Source organism: Myiozetetes cayanensis, unplaced genomic scaffold, assembly GCF_022539395.1.
Source record: "Myiozetetes cayanensis isolate MyiCay16 unplaced genomic scaffold, myiCay2020 scf5-8, whole genome shotgun sequence".
NCBI lineage: Eukaryota > Metazoa > Chordata > Aves > Passeriformes > Tyrannidae > Myiozetetes > Myiozetetes cayanensis.
The window spans coordinates 91,709,595-91,730,692 of record NW_026087742.1 but is presented as its reverse complement, the minus strand read 5'-3'; the positions used below and the strand labels follow the sequence as shown (position 1 = coordinate 91,730,692).

Here is a 21,098-nt window from a genome sequence, read left to right as displayed (position 1 = left end):
TATAAAGTAAGCAGAACAAAATATATACCCTCTCCTTGCATATACTGGTAGCGCATCAAATGGAAAAGGTACTATCACCTCCCACAGGAAATACAAATATTTTGTGTTAAATGTATATAAAAAATGTGCAAACATTTTTCTCATCGCAGTAAAGATTTGATCTTTTAGTAGATGTGTTTGGATACTCAGAAAGAAACTGTTTTCTTAAAGCCATAACATGTTTTGGTGGGCTCATGACAGTGATGACAGAGTGTCTAAATATTTCATTCTACATTGAGGAGAGCTAGTTTGCCTCAGTCTCTTTAATACCTGATGCTATGCCATGCTCCGTTTTACAAAACCACCTTCAACTTCTATGATTTCCTTAAAGAACTGGATCACATTGCAGTGGGATAACCTGAGCTGTATCCCATACTTTCTATTCACAAGCCATTTGAAAAACTGTTTTGCACTTCAGTCTTGGAACGTATATTCTGCACTTGAATGGTGTGGTTCAGACTTCAGACTTTGAAAGGGGAAACAAGTCCAAGACCTTAAAAAAAAAAAAAAAAATCAAAACCAAAACTACAAAACACTAAGGAAACAATTCCATTGCTAGCTACTGCTCTAAAATGAAATGAGAGAATCAACACAAACATTGTAAATACTGAGTTCTATTCAGCAATGCAATTATATTTTCCCTGTTGATTTTTATAGCTTGCAACCTTTATATTACAGGACTTGTAGCTTTCCTCTGATTTCACTCTAGTATGGATTAGGCATAATTCCACCACAGTCATTTTGTCAAGGAAGACAAAACTTTGGCAAACTTTGGTTTTTCTATATACAGCACAAACACCATTTAATCCTTAAACACTAAAATCATAATCATCTTTGTTTACATTTCCCACGTTATTTTAGTCACTTCCCAGTAGTATCATTTAAATTTTTGCTATGATATTTCCACCTCGAAAACATGCTAATATTAACATTTGAATTGTGGGAATAAATACAAGTTGAGTGCTTGGATTTTTTATGACTCTGCCATTGGAGAGGGTGCAGATCTGTATTTCAGAGCAATTGTAGGACAGGCAGGTTGTCACTGGACTTAAGACTTGATCAAACTGCTATGTTTGAGGAAAAAATATTTAGCTATGTCAATTATATTCTGAATTTTGAGGTTTGGAAGCCATTTCATGTCAGAATGCTGAAAAGGGGACAGCTGCATCTTTGATGGAAAGCAACAATTGTACAAGTATATTGTTAAAAAAGCAAATACATTAGAGGTAACAAAATGTCCATTTTTAGGTGGCAAGAGGAGATTTTTAGTATCAATCAAAGATATTGATAAATATTTTTTCAGATTCGTTGGTCAGTCACTTGTTTGAATATAAGGGTCGTGTTCTACCATAGCCTTTCTTTGCAGGCAAATGGGCTGGATACAGTAATTTTTCTGTGTGATGGAACTGAATAAAGACAGATCACGACTCCTGCTCTAGAGCCAGGGACCAACCACAGAGCCAGCCTCACTGTCCATCACAGTTGCAGCTACAATTGGCTTAAAACAACTTGGAGGCAATTATTCCAAAGTAAAACCTGATTCCTTCTTCGACGGCATTACCCGATGCTAGACTGTAGTTGGCGTTGTCAAGGCATGGAAAAGACCTTACCTCGGGGCTGGTGGTTGGGACCCGAGGAGTCCTCGGTACCCTCAACCTGGAGCACTCTAAGCGAAGCGCTGGGGGTTTTTTTAAGATATTTTTTTAAAATCTGGGGTTTCTGAAGCGACAATTTTCAGGTCAGACACGAAAGGAGAGTGTCTGCAGTACTGGCCCAAGAGCCCTGGTAAGGGATGGGGGAGGCTCCGAGCCCCTTTCCGAGACCCCGGGGGTGAGATCTGCAACGCCGGATTTGCGGCCAAGGGCAGCTGCCCGCCGCCCACAGAGCGGGGTGACGTCCCGTCGGGAGCGGGACTGTGGGCATCCACACCTCCCCTTGTGCTTTCTGAATACCTGGGGCAGAATTAGCCGGTCTCAGGCATTCACTGTAGTTCTGCAAAAGTAAGTGCTGAAGCCCCCGCAAAAACAGCAAACAAAAACCTGCAAAGAGGAAAACGCTGTGAACAAGTAGCAGAGCTTTGGGGATTTTGAGATGAGCGTAGAGAGAGTTCGGATCAAATGGAATTTAAAGTAGACAGCAGTAACTGCATATGGTCAACAATCATCCCGTGTGCATTCCTCTACTCATTTAACATCAACTAGGGCTGTGCAAATATTGCAACTGAGTACTCGACAAGGAAATCAGCTGAGTGTGTGTTTAAACTGTGGTTAATTATTAATATGAACAATTCTTTTTGATTAAATGTTTCATTTAATCCCCTCATGTCGAGTTGTCTAGGAAGCTACATGTCTAGCTCCCAAAACGATAATATGGGTGCAGACTTGTTCTAGGGAATTTGATATAACCCATATAGTATAATTCCTGAATCATTTTCTCTTCTTGCTTCGTTTTAACCAGCTGAGGAAATGAACAATTTTTGGTGTAAATATTTATGACGTTTTTCAAATGTTCAAAGGAAATTTGTCCGGGAGGTCCCTCGAAGTACAGGGGAAAACCACATCTCAGTGAAGATACGAATCTTGGAAATGTGAGTTCAAAAGAAAAAGCAGCTTGTGTTTCAAATAGTAACTTCCAAAGAAATTAACGCTGAGTAATATTTCTTCCTGCTACCGCTCATAATCTCTCTTCCCATGTTCTAGACGGGTGCCTGCCGTCCTTTTCAGCAGGTCTGGGCACCTCCTTGCACGGTGCCTCGTTCACCCTATGGAGTCTGGTTGCGCAGCCGCCTGCTCGCTGTGTCTGCGGTCTTTCCTTCCCCTGCCGCCTTCTCCTAAATCAAATCCCTCCGGTCCCGCTTTAAAAAACAGTCCCTGAACCTCAGAACCTGCCAAACCCTTCTTTTCCTTCCCTCCTTCCTTCACTCCTTCCCCCCTTCCTTTCCTCCTTCCTTCCTTCCTTGCTTCCTTTCTTCTTTCTCTTCGGACTTGGAAGACCGATGGTGAGTTGAATGCGCCTTGGTTTCTCAGTACACATGGCAATTAGCCCCTTTCAACAAACCATCATATTTGTGCTTAATTTCGACTTTCCCAAGCACTGTTCTCATATTCTACTGTTTGAAATGTAGGAAGATTTAGCATAATTTGGAGGTCAGATTTCTAAATAAGCCTACTTTAAATAACAAGCCCACACAGAGATTGTCAGTATCTCTATTTTGTATACAGTTTACACACTGGCACCGCTTTTTAAAACCCTATATGTGGGTTAAAACTCAATTTTACAACCCCCATTTATATGAGATGTAGGTTTGACATCTGTTTGCCAGAGTGTTTTGCACTTAGCCTAACACTCACTATTAAATGACAAAATTGTGGCAGGCTGTCAAAGCCAGCTGACTGACAGCTGCTCTACTTTACAAAAAAGCCCCATTCAAATATTTGCAGGGTTGAAGCTTTCTGTAACGCTGTCGCCATTCTCCCCGTTATTTAGCATGTAAAATATAAGTCAAAGTTTTAAAGCTGCTTTCCAAAATGTTGCCATTTTTCCATATAAAAAGAGCGAGCAATAGTTGCTGGCGGGGATCCAGCGCCGAACGCATTGGGTGGGTATTTCGCTGGGTCCCCGCGTTCCTCCTATCTGCACAAACCCGATAAAACTGTCATTTAGAGCGTTTCTTAATATTGCAGCTAATTAGAGCCGGCGTGTTATTGAAGTGAGAGCAAAAATCCACTTAAAAGAGAGGGGAGGGAGGGGGGAAAAAAAAGAAGGGAGGGGAATTTTCCGTACAGGCAGAGGTACGCACCAGGCACGGAGCACATGGAGACTCCCCCGGGAAAAGGGACGAGCTGTGGGGGGGGGACACCGAGGGCATCCCTGCACTCCCGCGGCGCCCCCATCCCCCCCCCTCTTTTTGCCCCCAGCTCCAGGGGTTCCTCTGGACAGCTCTGGAAGGACGTGCAAGGGAAAGCGCTAATGGAGAGCGAGCGCTGCACCTTGGCCGAGGTCTCTCCCACTTCTATTCCCACGGATGAGGATGTAACATTTAATTTAGGTCGTTAGTATACATGCCCGTCCGTTCCCCTGTTCCCCCGCCAATACGGGTCTGTAAAGGGCAACGGTGGTTTAACTTTAAAGCAATCTTCTTTTTATTCCAACATATCTAATGATTGTATGTGACTGAGCAACTCAAAATAGCCGACGAGGTACTCCTTGCATGTTAAGGAGTCTTTGCAGAAATTGCTGGGGTTTATTTGAACCTCGGGTACTTCCCGCAGCTTTTGCGAGACAAGTAGGGTTCTGGATGGCAAGAGAACGGGACGTTAACGGTGGGGGTAGAGGGATGTATTTCTTAAATTATTTTTTAAGTGAGGACTAGATATAACACCCCACCCCACCCCCCACCCCCAGTAAGAGAAGAAGACAGTCCGGCCATAGGAAGGCGGCTGCCCCCGGTGTTCATTCCCAGCCCTGGCGCGGTTGGTTCCCCATCAGGGTACAGGCAGCCATGACCCGCCTGGACGCTATTGCCGGCTCCACTGGCGAGCAAAACCATACCCTGTGTCCCCCTTCGCCCTCTCTCCCCACTGCACACCCCCGGCGCAGACGGGCAGGTACACACCCTCACAACCGGAGCGGAAGGGAAAACGGGGCACTCTCAGCTTCACCTGAAAATCTTTAGCTGATTTGTGTCCATTTTAATAGCCTCTATCGACTCTCTTTCCTACAACGGTTGTCACATTGGCAGAAAGGGACTGGGAAAGAGTATTTCGAGGAGGGAAAAAACATGCAGAAAAAAACTAACGGCGCTGTCTAGGAAAGGGGAGGTGATCTCAGTGAGTGGTACAGGGTGGAGGAGGTGCGGACCCTCCGCAGCGATCCCGAGCGGAGAGGGGAAGGCTGACAAAGCCCGGTTCCAGCCCGGGGAAAGCGAGGGAAGGCCGGGAGAGGGGGAGCGAGAGGGCGGAGGGGGGCTCTGAGCCTCCCTGTGAAATCCAAGTTTATTGTCAACAAAGGAGGGTCTGGCCAGGCTCGGAGCCTCCGCCGTCCCGAGCTGCCGGAGGCAGGGGACGGCGTGGGGGCTCGGGAAAGGGGTCCCTGCGCGGCCAGAGACTGTCAGGATACGGCGGGGAGAGCAAGAGCGGGGTCCCGAGGCGAACATGGAGAGGGACGGGCGGAAGCGCGGGGAGCCCCTCGGCGTCGCACAGGTGCGGGAAGCAGCACCCAGGGGTGGCTCTTCCCTTCCAGGAGGCATCTTTCCCGGAGAAAGGGGCAGGGGAGAGTGGCCCATCAGGAGCGGGGAGGCAGAAATGCAAGCTTAGAGGACAAAGTGTGAGAGAGGTAAAGGGGAAGAGAAAGAGGAGGAAGGCTCCGAGCTCCACCTCCCCGCTCGGCGCGGCGCTCCAGCTGCTCTCAAACCCAACTGCTCAATTCTATTCACTGCCGCGACGGAACAAAAAAGTGGCTATTTATTAGAATACTTGTTTGGTATTGTTCGGTGCCACACAAAAGGCGTTTCATTATGTTGGGGTGGGGAGAAAAGCCCCTCTCTTTTTTTTTTCCTTTTCTTTTTTTTCCCCCCTTTTCTCTCCAGACCGAAACAATAACTTGAAATTGTCTTTAAAGTCTTTTCTATCAATAATAAATTTCATTTTCTTCTCTCTCTCTCTCTCTCGCTCTCCCTCTCTCCCCCTCTCCAGTGCAGTGTGTGTGTGTGCGCGTGTGTGTGTGAGGGAGAGAGAGAGAGAGAGAGCGAGTGAGCGAGAGAGCGCGAATGGTGAGTGTGCGTGTGTCGCCGGGCACTCGTGGCTCGGGCACAGCCGCCTGGGAGCTGCGGCTGGGCGAGGGGCGAGGAGGAGACCGCCGGCTCCATGTCGCGCTGCCCTGCACCTGCGGGCACGGTCGGATGAAGGTGTGAGCTAGGCTAGAGCAGAGGGGTGTGGGGGGGAAGTAATAATAATAAGGCTGCCCCTTCAGATGATATGTTGGGAGGAGGCTGGAGCTGGAAGAGCAACTGTAAGTGTGCCTCTAACTTTTGAGGGGGTCTTCACCCTGTCTTGGGAATGGAGGAGGGAAAGCCGGCGAAGGGAGGGCTTCCAAGTTACTTTTGCTGCAAGGAGGGAAGAGCCGATTGCAGTCACTGGGTTATCGGCTGTGACACGGATTTGGTGGAGGGGGGGGGGGACCACGGGCGACAATGTTTTGGGCTGCCCCCCTCCGCCTTCTAGGGAAGACGCCTCACTGGGTTTTGAGGCGGGGGAGGGAAGCGGCGACCGGGGCCGTGGCCGGGGGCTGCGGGCGGGCTGGGGTGGGGAGGGTGCCGGGGGCGGCGGCGCTGCCTCCTGAGAGCGCAGCGCCCGCTCCAGTTACACGTTCAAAAATTAACATGTCGGTGCGCGGGTGCCATTTAGTGAAAGGTGTCTTGGGCAAAGAATCAATTTCGCTGTGACTGACCGGCGGGCTTGGCTGTATTAATACTGCCAAAAAAAAACCCGAAATCAATAGGCAGAGCAGCATTACAGCTATTACAACTAATGCCTGCTTAATCTCTGCCCCTCGGAACGAGCATTCATATGGGCTCCCAGCACTGCTAATGCGGCCGGGATGAGCCCGGCTCCATCTTCCCAGGGAACGGGGATCCCCGGATCCGGTCCTCTGTGAACGTGACAGCTGCCGCGACCTCTCGACAGGGAGGTTGTGCCCAGCCTCTCGAAGTCAAGTCCCGGCGAAAGAAACTCTAGGGGTTTAGGGCTACCTGGGTTGGTCCGACTCAGGGTCTTACCCTCTCTCCCCAACTCCAAAGTGTCTGTAGATCTTCTCATTATTTACATAAAGCATCGGGATATTAAAAAGGTGACTTTTTTTTTTTTCTCATATTTGATGGTGGTATTTGGGGTCGATCAACAGGCAATGGAGTAAGGTTGTACATCTATCGATCAGGGAGGGGACGGGTTTTGGCTGAATGTCTTTTCAGAAACAGGTGTTTAAACATGATAGCGGCTCCAGTCAATTAACCCATTAAAACCCCGTTTCATCGCATTGATTCCCGTGGGCTGCCATAAAAGGTTATGGTTTGAAAGCCTCTTTGTTAAGGGGGGGGAGGATGGATGGATGGATGGATGGATGGATGGATGGATGGATGGATGGATGGATGGACGGATGGACGGATGGGGGTAGGGAGGGTGGTTGCAAATTGTCCCCAAACGTACAGTATCAAGCAGGGAGTAAGATGACGAACTACCGTTTCTTCCCCCAAGCCGGGCTGCACCAGCGTCTCAGCGCGCCCCGTCTCCGCCCGCCGCTCCTGGTCGCGACTCCGTGGAGGGGCAGAGCGGCCGCTGCGGCCACGGGGGCTGCCGCCATCCCCTGCCCTCCGTGGGCCGCTCGGTTGCACAGCCCCTGTGGCTAAAATTGACACATCCACCCCGGGAAAGGGATATCCCGTGGGGGCTGCACTTCCCGCCCGTGGAGGAGGGGTCCGGCCGGGGGCGGGGGCTGCCGCCCTACACCGGCTGCGGGCCGGGTCAGTCTGTGAGTGCAGATAAACTGTTGCCTTAGATAGCTGCAAGCGCTGTTATTCCCAAAACAAGACAATCTATGAACAACCTACCCTCCCTCCCCTATCCCCCGCCCCAGAATCTTTTTCAGGTTTGCTAATCTTTGCTGTAAATTATGTATTTGCTAAAGGCGTCAGTAACCTTTTTGCTATCCCGTCTTATGTTGACAGCCAGGGAATCCGTGTAACGGGAATGTGAAGTATCAGCCTTCTGATACTTCAGATTCAGGTTTTTCAGTAGATCTGAAAAACAAATCTGGGACAAACACCCCTTTTCCAAAGGCAAATAAACACGGCTGCGGCCAAGTAACCGGGATCTCCCGTTGGTGGGAAGGATACTGGTTTTTATGGCTGGCGTCTCAAGGGTTCGTTATCCGCCTTCCCATGGCCAGAATGCTGCACTGGATGGAGCAAGAGGATCATGTATTTCCTCTGGCTACCTTTAATTTCCAGACCAGTGGTCTGAGATTATTTAGATATTTCTAGTTTTTCCCTGGTTTTCTGAAGTAAGCACTGGATGAACGACCGAAAAGGTTTGAAATCGTGTCAAAGTGATGTTTTAATCTCATGGGAAAGTGTATTAAAAAGGATGTAATTTGTGGGGGAAGTTTAAATGAAAGGAGAGATTGGAGTGGATGATACTTTCGCTGTCCTGTGAACCTCGTGTCATATTTACATTGAAGCCTATGTAGCTAATCTAATTTGCAGTAACAGGATGGCCTGCAAGAAAGAAGCTTTTACATTATTTCCTTTTCTCTCCCCTCGTTTATTTTTTATGCAAATTCATTCTGACTTGCTGTGAATGATGCCTTTGCAGTTGGGGGATAACTGACGAGGATACAAAACAGAAATATTACCTTTACGGTGTTCTGAGCAACGTGCCACAGACATAACCAGCCAGGTTGCCCTAAAGGAAATGGGATGCCGCACCTGGGCTTGTGAAGCTCTTTTTGCGCGACTGACAGTTCAGCAGCACAATTTTAGAGATTTTTTGTACTAACTTCCTGCGTCATGCTAGTCCGACAAACTCTCCATCCCCGTAGTTCTTCCTTTTCCTTTAAAAGTTCACAGCTGCAAAAATACACTTTTAAAATAATTTCTTTTTGTTGGAAAGTAAAATGTTAGGTAGGTTTTGTTGGGGTTTGTTTTGGTTGGGTTTTTGGGGGTTTCGTTTTGTTTTGTTTTTGTCTAGAGGGCCAATCGATAACTCGATTGTAAAAAGTAAAAGGTGTGGCCATCCACTTAGAAACCCCAAACCCTGGGAAATAGGACAGTGCAAACACTCGTCTCCTGCGAGATGCTGTGCCGTCTGATCACCACATATTCCTGGCGTGTGCCTTAGTAATAATAATTAAAAAAAAAAAAACTGAACAGACTTGAAAATTACAACTTTTGTGTAATGTAAAAAAGGTGTATTCAGCTTGTTAATTACAGGGAGTTGTGTCATTGGAATGTTATCAATGACCCATTTAATTTTACTGTAATTACTGACAAAATAAGACAAGGATAGATCACAATACAGGATATTCCTCTTTCGGAACAATATTGTGCTGGAAGTCGAGCTAATGCGTAGCATAAACAAACATTTTTAAAAATGCTCCTGCTGGCAAAATTTCGTTAAGTCACGATTCTGCTTTTTCTACCGACTTGGAACTCCCGCTGGGCGAAGGATAGGGGCCGTTCCAAGGCGAGGGGACAACGCACTATGTCCTATCGGGGAGAGGAGAGGGGAAGCAACTCTCTGCTTAGGCGCGGGCTGATCGTCCCGCCATCCCACCGACGTGTGCCTCGGCGTTCCCTCTTCAGTGTAGGTTTCGGGAACTGAGCTGGGAGGTGGCACTCCCAGCTCACCTGCCCGCCGCGACCTGCTGTTGCCCTGGTGCGGCCGCCGGCTACTGCGGAGATCAAACGTGTGGGGAGATCGATACTACTTTTAGGCGCAAATAAAATATAAAGCTCATTTTCAAAGCCAGTAGAAACTAGAAAACAGAAAAACCTGGATAGACAAACTCTTCGGAAAGGGACAATTTATCGTCACTGGGGAGGGAGTGGTGATGCAGAATTCCTTTAGAAAAACGGCCCCAGCCGCCCTTCTATCTGGCAAAATAAATAAATGAATGGAAGTATCTACACGGAACAGTTTCCTGCCCTCCGGACGCTTTGATTTTGCCCGGAACAGGCTGGCCCTAAGTCCATCCCCGTGCTCCATGTCGTGCCCAGTCCCCGGTGCCCGTGCCCCGCAGGGCGGGCGGCTCCCGGCAGCCGAGCCTCGCCGGCCCCGGCCGCGGAGGGCAACTGCCTGTTCTCATAAGGACTTCAGAAACCTTTCGGCTCCGCCCCGTACCATCCTCAGTGTCCCCCGCCATGCCTCCCGACTTCACTCCAGGGCATCCCGCAGGGCAGTTTCTGTGCTGGTGACCCAGGTTGCCCCCTCCCCTCATGCTCCCAGCGTTGCGGTGAACGACCCTTCGGCTGGGGTGCAGATACAGCGAAAGCGGCCTGGGGGCCAAGCCGACGTCCCTCAGAGCCGCCCCAGGGAGCCGCAGTGTGGTCCCGCAGCGGGGCCGCCAGTCGGGTCGCGCTGGTGTCGCGACAGTCCGGGCTGTCTGGGACCGGCGGCCGGGAGCGGGGCGCGCCGAGGCGGCTGTAGGACAGCCCTTACCCTCGTCACGCTTCCAGTTGGTTGGCACGGCTCTCCTGGGCGAAGGGGGGAGACATTTATCGTCAGGGAATTTTAGCCCTTTCCTTCCCCTCCCTTTTCTTTTCCCCCCTTCCCTCTCATTCATAAACCTGGTGGCTATAGACGCAGCTTGAATATTGACGTGTCTTCCCCCAACTGCTCCACCGTTAACCCAATTACAGAATTCATCAAGAACTGTGTTGAATTATCTCTTTCCATACAGTATCAGCATTAGCCTAATTAAAAGCTATAATGTCTGATATAATGATTAAATCGTTAGCTCTGCTGTAGGGAAGCAATATTTTGTTTTCCCTTCAATTAGAAGCTGATTGAGGTTTTCAGAGCAGGTCAGCTGTGAAATTTGAATTATATGTGTGAGTACCGTTCACAGGGTGAGCCCCTACTCGAAAGCTCCAGAGATTCTCCATACGCTTTTACCCAGCAAGCTGGGAAAAGACAACAAAACACAGAGAGAGCCAGTAGCTTATTTGAGACTGGAGTTGTAGGATCACACGGAACAGTTGTTAACACTGGAAAAGAAAGCGAGACTTCTTTCAGGTGCCCTTTTTCCTTCATCCCACCTCGACTGGGTAGCAGGTCGTGTTGAAAGCCGTGATCCACAAGTCTCCTCCGAGGCAGGAAAGGGCTTCCTGTCTCTCCCCATTGCCTATCCTTTCTGCTCCCTCACGGCTGCTCGCTTTGGCCCAGGTAACGGCACCCCGGGAGCGAGGGAGCGCTTTGCATTTCGTGCTGGCCAGCGGCTTTTGCAGTGAAGTGCCAGAGGAGCTGCAAGCGATCCCTTCACCTCCCCACCCTGCGTTTAGACAGGGCTGGCGCGGGATCAGCTAGCATCACTCTTAATCTCCCCATGGCATCGCCCCGGCGCGGACTGGCGCTCGCCGGCCCCGAGCTGGGGCGAGGGTGCGGGAGGCACGGCGGCAGCCAGCAGACGGCGATCGCCGACTGCTCCGGGGCGCCCGGCTCGGCCCCGCCGCCCCTTTCCCCCTCCTCGCCCGCGGCGGCACAGAGGGCACAGCGCCGGCCGGGCCCACGGCGGGCGACCCCCGCCCCGAGGGGGCGGCCCTCCCGCCGCAGCCGGGAGCGGGGAGCGGTGCGTTCCGCCGCGCAGCGCGGAGGTGGCGGGGGCCGGTTGAGGCACTTGGTGCGCTCGGCCTGCGAGCAGGCCACGCCGGCACCTGCCCACTCCGCGGGCCCGGGCGGCGGCCAGGGCTGAGAACTGACTTTTAGTTCTCCCCAGTCCTGTTTCCAGCGCGGGATCTCCTCCTCGCTTTCCCTTTGGCTTCTCCGCAGCGTTCACCCAGCACACTCCGCTCCCCCGGGCCGCCTCCACCTATTCCTTTCACCCTCTACTCCCGATTCTTGGCAACCCACTTTCCTCTGGGAAAAGCTCAAGTACCTCCCAACTCCGGGCACAGTCCCCAGCTGCACTACCCTAGCCCAGTAGAGCTCTCTTGGCTTTTCTTCCCTGTCAAATGACATTCACAAAAGTGCTTGACCTTGTTCCTCAGCCTGCAAACCGGGATCTACACTACCTTTACCACGGAAGAAAAGCCCCTGTCTGTCCCTCCGAGCTGGTTTTTTCGTCCCCTCTCCCACCCCCCTCTACCCCCCGTTCAGTCGATACACATCCTCCGGCCGCCGGAGAACTGGGTGCCCCTGAGCCAGAGGCAAGAAGGCTCACAGCAGTAGCATATCCTTGCCCCCCACTCCCTGCATTTCACACCCAAAAAGACCGTGTTCGTGGTAGTTTGGCTGCTTTTAGGGGAGGGAAGGGGCACTCTGTGTTTATTTGTCGGAGGTGGAAGGAAAGAGAGGGAAACCCCACACAGACAAAAATCCCAGGAGGGGGGCAGTCCCAGGGACTTCCAAAGGAGCGACTGCCCCCGCAGCAGAGAAGGGAAGATAGGGTCAGCCTCCTCCGCCATTTACCTGCATGTGACAGAGAGGAAAGCTGGTGTGTATCACCAGTTTGCAGGGATAAGCATATGTTCCCATGGGGTCTTCTGGCTGGCAGGATGCAGGGAACTTGTCTGGAAAAGGTTGACCTACAGAGATTTGACCCATTTACTTATCAGGAGGCCTTTAGGTACCTTAATATCAAATTTCAGGGAGAAATACCACTAAGGCCTTGGGTGGATGGATAATGTGTGAGCCATGTCATTTATCTGGCAGTTTTTACTCCTAAGATCTTCATTTGGTTATCCAAGTGGAAATGTGCCTTTCTGTAGTAATGTTCTCTCCCTTCCCCCTCCCCTCCTACCTCGACCAATTATATTTTAAATACATAATTTAGCAATCACAGCAGCCTCGCTTACTTTGGCATGGCAGATGTGGCAACTTGCGGAAATATCAGCTGGAGAAACATGTGTCCAATCCTGCACTGCCTCCTGTCCCCCCTTTGCACCCCTAAGGCTGACTGGAAGGGAGCAGGATCCTCCCAAAAGCATCCCCACCTGAGCTAACAGCATCACTCAGGCTGAGTTAAAGAGGCCAGAAGCAGGCCAAGCCTTCAGCCATCAGCGATTGAGAGGTGCTTTCCTCTTCCCAACAAACCCAGACAGTCATGATGAGATCACTATTTCACAACAAGTCATTGGAAATTGGGAAAAAAAAGTCTAATCATAGCCCAGTGCCAAGGATGATGCTTTGTGCATGATGTGTACTCCTGCTGCAGAAAACTTCTGGTGGTAATAACAGTAACTGGGAAAGCTGTGGTATGATTCCAGCCTTGGATGGCCACTAGGGTCAGGAAAATTTACACTCACAAACCATGAAAAGAGCAGGGATGCATGCGTCCCTTTCTCCACCTGGCAAAAGACGATGGGGGCAGCAGTCTCTATCTCACAGGCACTTGTGAAACAGACTTGCCATTCCTATGGCTGCAATTAAAGATTGCAGCATGAATTTCCCCATGAACCATTTTCTCCCCTCTGTAAAATAACTATAATCTCACAGGACAGGCAAGGCACAAGGATAGTCTTTTAATATTTTCAAGGGGGGGGAAAAGTCATACACCTGTACTTACTATACATAAATATAACATGTTTTCATGTACCTTCTTTAGTCACAGGTGCTTTTAAATCCCCTAGGCTAAGTGAATAACGACTGCGTCCAGCCTCTGCCTCGTGCCCGGGCCTAGGCCTGGGAGCAGTTTTAACACTGGGAGAGACGTCTGAGGGGCCTCCAGAGAAATCTTCAGAAAGGACGAATTCCCAGGGAAAAGGCGGGCTTAGGTGCCGCTCGCACCGGTGCGGTGACGGGGCGGACAGCCTGGGCCGCCTCAGACCCCCTAAATACCACAGTGCGACGGCCGCCTAAGCGCGGGGCCGTGCCCGCCCGTGGGGCTGCCCGGGGTGCGGGCGGGATGGCCGGGATGGCCGGGATGGCCGGGATGGCCGGGATGGCCGGGATGGGGGTGTGTTGTGTCCCCGCCCCGGGGGCGCCCCCTCCGCCCTCGTGCCCCCCCCGCGCGCGGCGCGCCCCACCGCACGTCACCGCCCGGCGCGCGCCATATGCAAATCGCGGCCCGGCGGCGCACCCCGATTGGCCGCCGGCAGGCGATTTAAGGCGGGCTCGGCGCGCGCCGTATGGCTGCGGCGCCGCTCGCGCGGCGGCTCCTCCTCCTGTGCCGGCCCCGGCCCGGCCCGTCCCGCCCGGGCCGCGGGAGGGAGACCACCGCCAGCAAATTACTGTGCCGCCGCGTCCCGGCCGCCGGGCTCTGCGCGTGTTTTGGTTGGGCTCCTTCCCCCACCCCCTCCCTCCCCCGATCCTCCTCCCGCTTTTTTTTTTTTTTTTTTCAGTTAACGTTTAAATACTTTTTTTTTTTTCGCCTCCTTTTCGCGTGGCGGTGGGTTCTCCTCTCTTCTGCTCCGTTCACCTGCGATCAGCGGATGCAAGTCACACACGCTCTCTCCCCTCCCTCCCTCTCTCTCTCCAAGTTAGCAGCAAAGAACAAAAAAAAATAGCTCCGTTAAGGATAAGAGCGGGAGCGGAGGGGTGTGCGCGCGTCTGCCGGGGAGCGCCGGCGAGCGGAGGACACCGCCGACGGCTCCGCACACTCCTCCCGCCGCGCCAAGTGAAGCAGCAAGTTTGCCGTGCACCTGTTTGAGCAGCTCGAACCCCCGTCGCCGCCGAGCCCCGAAAGTGATTTGCAAAAGGGAGAAAGTTTTTCGCCGGCAGGGTCGCCGATCGCCCTCCTCGCGGTTTTTTTCTCCTCCTCCTTTTTTTTTTCCCTTTTTTTTTTTTCTTTACTTTTTTTTTTTTTTTTTTTCTTCCACGGCGGTCGCTACCTAGATACGAACGGGTTTCGCCTCGCTCGCTCCCCGTCCGCCCGGGCTCCTCTATGTTTGATTCATTTTTCACGTCTGGCGCCGGTGGAAAATAAAAAAGCTACTTGAATGTACAGCATGATGATGGAGACGGACTTGCACTCCCCCGGCGGAGCCCAGGCCCCTACGAACCTCTCGGGGCAGACCGGAGCGGGAGGCGGCGGAGGAGGCGGCGGCGGCGGCGGGGGGAACAAAGCAAACCAGGACCGGGTCAAGAGACCCATGAACGCCTTCATGGTGTGGTCGCGGGGCCAGCGGCGGAAGATGGCCCAGGAGAACCCCAAAATGCACAACTCGGAGATCAGCAAGCGCCTGGGGGCCGAGTGGAAAGTCATGTCGGAGGCCGAGAAGAGACCGTTCATCGACGAGGCGAAGCGGCTGCGGGCGCTGCACATGAAGGAGCACCCGGATTATAAATACCGGCCCCGGCGGAAGACCAAGACCCTGCTCAAGAAGGACAAGTACTCGCTGGCCGGGGGACTGCTGAGCGCCGGCTCGGCCGGGGGAGGCCCGGCCGGTGTCGGCGTGGGCATGGGCGTCGGCGTCAGCCCGGGTGGCGTCGGGCAGCGGCTGGAGAGCCCCGGCGGCACGGCCAGCGGCGGCTACGCGCACATGAACGGCTGGGCCAACGGTGCCTACCCGGGCTCGGTGGCGGCGGCGGCGGCGGCGGCGGCGATGATGCAGGAGGCGCAGCTCGCCTACAGCCAGCACCCGGGCAGCGGGGGGCACCCGCACCACCCGCACCCCCATCACCCGCACCACCCTCACAACCCGCAGCCCATGCACCGCTACGACATGGGCGCCCTGCAGTACAGCCCCATCTCCAACTCGCAGGGCTACATGAGCGCCTCGCCCTCGGGCTACGGCGCCCTGCCCTACGGCTCCCAGCCCCACCAGAACTCGGCGGCGGCAGCGGCGGCAGCGGCAGCGGCGGCGGCCGCCTCCTCGGGGGCGCTGGGCGCCCTGGGCTCGCTGGTGAAGTCGGAGCCCAGCGTGAGCCCTCCTGTCACTTCGCACTCGCGGGCCCCGTGCCCCGGGGACCTGCGGGAGATGATCAGCATGTACTTACCGGCCGGGGAAGGCGGTGATCCGGCAGCAGCAGCCGCCCAGAGCCGGCTCCACTCCCTGCCCCAGCACTACCAGAGCGCCAGCACGGGGTGAACGGCACCGTCCCCTTGACGCATATCTGAACCCCCGCCGGCACCGGAGCGGCGGAGACAGGCTCGGGTGGGAGCACCGGCTCGGCCCTCGGCCCCGGCCCGGCCCGGCCCGGCCCCGGCCCCGGCCCCGGGCCGTCCCGCTGGACTGCGCGCCCCGCCGCTGCCACCGCACGCTCAGTCCCGGCCGCCCGCCCGCGTCCCGGCCCCGCGCCGCTCCTGCCCCGCTCCCAGGTTCCCCCCTCTTATTTTTGCCTCTCACGACCCTTCCCTTCCGCCCTCCCCCTCTCTCTTTTTTTTTTTCTTTCTTCCTTCCTTCCTTTTTGTACAGAAATGTTTTGATGTTCTTGTAATAATAATAATAAATAATAATAATAATAACGAGAGAGAAAAAAGGTAACGGTTGCTTTACTTACCTTTTTTGTTTTTAGAAGGACTAGTTTATGAAACTAGTTTTAGACTGAACTTCTGTGTTTTATCGAGACTTTTTGTACAGTATTTATCATTCACCCAAGGGGCATAGTGCGTTTATTTGCAAAAGAAGAGAAAGAGAAAATAAGAGAGAAAAACAGGATAAAGGTAGGGGGAACGGTGGCGAAAAGACAAAAGATATCAATAATAACAACAAAAAGTGGTAGGCGATGCCAACTTTTATACCGCGCGGAACTGCTACGATTTCCGTCACGGATCGCTTCTTGCGAAGGCTTTTTATTGACTAATTAACTCGAAGTTGATGAGGAAACAGTTCTCATTTATTACTCATGTACTAAAGCAAATCCAAAAGAACTTTTTTTTGTAGATATTCTCACGGTTTTGTTGTTGGTTTTTTTTGTTTGTTTTTTTTGGTTTTTTTTGTTACTTGTTTATTTATAAAACTTTTTTTTCTTTTGGAAGCTACATTTTTTCCTGGGGTTTGTAAAATTTTATTGTATCTGGATATTTTTGTTTGTTTGTTTACTCTTCGGTTTTGTTTTCTTTTTGTATCATTTCTTGTAAATGCATTGTGAAATAATTTTTATTTAGGCATTACGAAGAAGTTCAGATTTTGTACATAGTTTACTAAAAAGCTTTTCTGCTAAACAGAAATCCGAAGGATGCGTCCTTTTTTTTTTTCTTTTTCTTTTTTTTTTTTTTTTACCTTTTGAGTTAAATAAATTTCAAAGCGGAAAAAGTCACCTGGTTTTTAAAAACAAACAAACAAAAATTACCTGGAGAACTTAGTAATCTTTACCATGGTAAGTCTAGAAACACAGAGGATAAAACTAAATTTTGGGGAGGAAGTTTTAAACAGCAGCGGCAAACAATGAAATGCAATCTGAAGTAAATGTCGATGTTCCCTAACCTGTGTAAATCAGGAGGGATGAAGGTAGATTTATTTTAATAGACCTCTTATTGCGTTACTCCTCCAGCCGTGAACATTTATTTTATGGAATTTATGACTGGGTTGGTGGTCTAGACCTTGCCGGGGCAGTAACTTTCTCCCTGGGGGGGTGATCGGGTGCTGCCCGCCCCTACTCGCCTCGGGCCCCACTCGGCCTGGAGTTCCCGCCGGCCCAGGGGGGCACCCACCTCCCCGGGAATCGAGAAGGCACCGGCCAGCGGCGGCACTTCCCCTCTAATTAACACCATGAAAAGAGAAAAAGCTTAGTTTTGCGCGTCCCGAAAAGAAAAGCGACCTCTAAACCTCAAGCCCGAAAAGCAGCCCCATCCCTCCGGAGCATCCCGGGGGGCGAGCGGGGAACGGCGGGGTCACACGTTTCTGCCCCCACAGACGCCCCCCCCCCCTCAATTTTCAGCGACTGGTGCTAAAGCTGTCGAGCAAAATGATGCGTGTCAGTTCGTTGCAGAATGTCGTTCAATGCTTTGAAATTTAATTTAATTTTTTTTAACCGTTGATCAATACTTTTCGATATGTTAGAATTAAAAGTTTGCTGTAAACTACTGTAGCAAATTAATTTTTACGATAGTTATAACTACTTAAACAAAAGGGGAAAAAAAAAATTAACTTCCATGACTGTAATGTCGGTGGCAGCAGGCTGTAGGACTTTTTGAATTATCTTTTAGCGCTGGCGAATAAGTACTTCGTCCATAGTGAGTGGGGAAGTTTTAGTTGATTAATGAGGAGCGGTTTCGGGTCCCTGTTAGAGATTACACTCCTGTAATGCTAACATGTCAATTGACATATATAACTCTTCGGAGTCATGTTGATAATTTTGTATAAATCACTCATACTTTAAACTGAACACAGAATTTTCATGAAAGTTGTCTATTGATTTCAACCAAAAATAAGCCCCACACTTTTTTTTTTTTTTTTTCCCCAACTATTTGAGCCTTTATCACAGCGAGGTGTGTGTGGGTTCAGTCAACAGGCGACTTTTGGAAATGCTCAGCCTCCAAACAGAGCACACAGAAAGCAGGAAACTGTGAGAAACCTTCCATGGTGTTGGTTACCTCCAGCCAAACACAGTCCTAGATGTCATTTAAAATATTAATACCTGTACCTATAGATATGCAGATTAAGCTGGTTACCTGTTGAATAGTTCCTTGAAATGTGTTATCCTTCATGTGTGTACTACGTACTCGTAAATATCTATACACACTGTAGATAGCATCAGGACCGAAGAGGAGAGAGTGTGTGTGTGTGTGTGTGTGTGTGTGTACATATGCACATGCAGACACATATACATCTGATGCAACCCTGTTACATGTCTTTACTTTAAGGGTCATAGCTACTGAAAATCATATTTACTGACTACGCAGAATAGAAAAATCCCAGTGAGACGATCCTGTATCGCTGAACACGTCTGATGGAATAGGAGGATTGGGACGGTCAAGTGAGAAAAGCAAATAAACACCTGTTTATTTGCGTCCAAACAACAGAAATACTATGGGGAAATGCTTAAAAAAAGAAATAATACGGCTCTCTCCTTTTAACGAGTTTTCCCTCCTACCCTCAGAATTTTGCGGCTCAATGGTGTTATGCCTTGAATAATGGGAATACCTGCACTTTCAACACAAGGGTATTAAACAGATCCAGTCTCGGTTATATATTTAAACAAGCTTCGAATATTCTTTCAAAGAAATACATTTCACTCTGCGAAAGGCCACCCTCCAAAAAACAAAACAAACCAAACAAACAAACAAACAAAACCACACCAAAACCCACCACCAAATAAACAACAAAAACCCCCTCTACAAAATACCAAAAACATGCACTCACCCCACCCCCCTCCCCGAAACATCATCAGGGTAGAATTTTTTGCTGCTTTTTTTGCTGTTTGTTTTGCTGGTTGGTTTGGCAGTTCACTTTACTTGAGTTAAACTTCACGTTTGGATATACAAACGAAACAACTCTCCTAGGCAGATGAGTTGGGTTTAGGTACAGTAAAATAATTAGATCTTCGGGATTTTGCTGTGTGAGTTACATATAAGAGAATAATTGAATATGCAAAACTAAGAATAGGTTTAAGCGATTTATGGTTTAAGTACATTACATCTAAAATTGTATGAAATATTCCTCCTTTAACATGATTGACAGAGCTATTAAAATCACATATGTGGAAGAATTAAACCAAAAAGTCATCTCGTTTTCAGTAAAAGGAAGGACAATCCAGGGAGTAAAGCGAAGGGGAGTGGGGTGGAGGTGCCCTCCCTGCGGAGTTAGGCTACATATAGCGTGGGGAGCTTGGGGTCAAGGCTCCCTGTGGGCCAGATCCCGCCCCCGCGGTCAGCGCTCTGACGGAGGGTCCCTCTGCCCCGGGAGGGGGGCGGCGGCAGAGCAGCCAGAAGGACAGGAGGCACAGAGCGATAACAGATTTGATCCGCTCCAAACTTCGAGCCAAAACGCAAACTTGGCCTGAACTCCATAGGTCTTTCCCAGCGGCTCTCCCCACTCTTTTTTTTTTTTTTTTTTTCCCTCTCCTTCCCCCCACCGTACGCGGCTCGCTGAGCTCTTAGGAGTGGCGCTGGGCCCCGGCGAAAAGCCGTTCCCTCCAGTTCCACTCCTCCGTGCCCTCAGTCCGAGTCACACCGCAGCGAGCGCCGGGCGGGGAATTGATGGGACGGCTCCGAGCCTCTGGGAGCAACGGAGCGGGGGAAGAGGGCACATTAAATCGTCCATGAAGATAAAAAGAGGGACGATTCCAGAAATCAGAGCCAACGAGCCCGGAGGGCCACAGCGGGGCAAGAAGTCCCACGAAATGCTCCTTCAGTGGACGGAGGGATGGGTGGGACCCTCCCTCCCAGCTGCGCCACATGCAGGCGACATCAGGCCAGGTCACCTGAACGTCTGACGAGGTTATAGCATTTTATTATCATGCGTAAACTTCCACGGAAGAAAGGAAAAGAAGAAAAAAAAAAAAGAAGCCCAAACCAAAACAGCATTAAAGAAAAAGGCACCACAACATCACACATACACACTCCCCCGCTGAAAACTAAACCAAACGGCTGATCTGGGAGTTGCTGTAGAGTAAAATGGAACTAAAAGACGCGAACTTGGCAGGTGCTTGTGGGTTATCTGGATGGGATGCGCTCCCGGGCCTGGCGCCGACGCTCTCCCATGCCCCGCGATACCCCCACCTGTCCCGGGCACTCACCGACCCTCCCCTGCCCTTTTCTGCCCCGCCTTCCCCCCTTCGCGCACACTTTCTGCCAGCTCCCCCCGGTAAGCTCCAACTCTCCCCTTCCTTCCTACATTCTGCAACACGTGGGGAAGAGCCGGGAAGGGGCAATCCCGTGGGGGCGGACAGCGTCAACGTGTCCGTGTGTCTGTGTGTCCGTGTGAATGATCTCGCTAAGCAAGTACCCCAGAGTCGTGGAGCAGTGGGCCTGGGGAATGTTGTTCATGGGGTGCGAGTGGGTCTCTGCGAGCTGCAGCCCCAGGAAGTGAAGTGCCCCCGATGCCGTCGGAGGGGCTGCAGATGAATGATGCAAGAGGGAAACAGGGGTGGAAGGAGGCGAGAGTGGTGAGAGAAAGGGAGGGAGAACGCGGGGACAAGGAAGGGGGGCGGTGTTTGGAGAGCGAGGGATTAGCGAGGAGAGTCCTGACCCCGAGATCAACGGCCAGTCAAACCCGTTTACAATCACCCGGCGGAACACCGACGGCTCCCACTGCAAGCCCGCGGCCGGCCGGGCAGTCAGCGAGACCAGACCCCGCCGTGGAGGGGGGAGTCTGGTGGGGGAGGCCCCCGGCCCTGCTGCAGGGAGAAGGGAGATGTCACAGCCGGGAGGGTGGGAGAAGAGAGGTCCCAGCGGGAGGTCGGGGAGCTGCAGCGGGTGGCGGTGGGGAGAATGCTGCAGTGCACCCCGTCTCCCGACCGCAGCCT

At 51.4% G+C, this 21,098-nt stretch overlaps 1 protein-coding gene and 1 long non-coding RNA gene across 3 annotated transcripts in view; both read left to right on the top strand.

Moving 5' to 3' along the window:
* LOC126649097 (uncharacterized) overlaps positions 1-21,098 on the top strand; it is a 137,508-nt gene that overhangs the window by 46,897 nt on the left and 69,513 nt on the right. The window contains exon 1 of one of the 2 annotated variants that reach the window (XR_007630967.1): positions 5,963-6,048. The exons of the other annotated variant lie outside the window; for it this stretch is intronic. This is a non-coding gene — a long non-coding RNA (uncharacterized LOC126649097). Of the gene's footprint in view, positions 1-5,962; positions 6,049-21,098 lie in introns of those variants that run through there. 2 annotated transcript variants of the gene reach the window in all.
* SOX1 (SRY-box transcription factor 1) lies at positions 14,142-16,769 on the top strand. Its single transcript, XM_050332933.1, has one exon. The coding sequence runs from the start codon at positions 14,687-14,689 to the stop codon at positions 15,776-15,778; it is 1,092 nt and encodes a 363-aa protein (XP_050188890.1). The 5' UTR covers positions 14,142-14,686; the 3' UTR covers positions 15,779-16,769.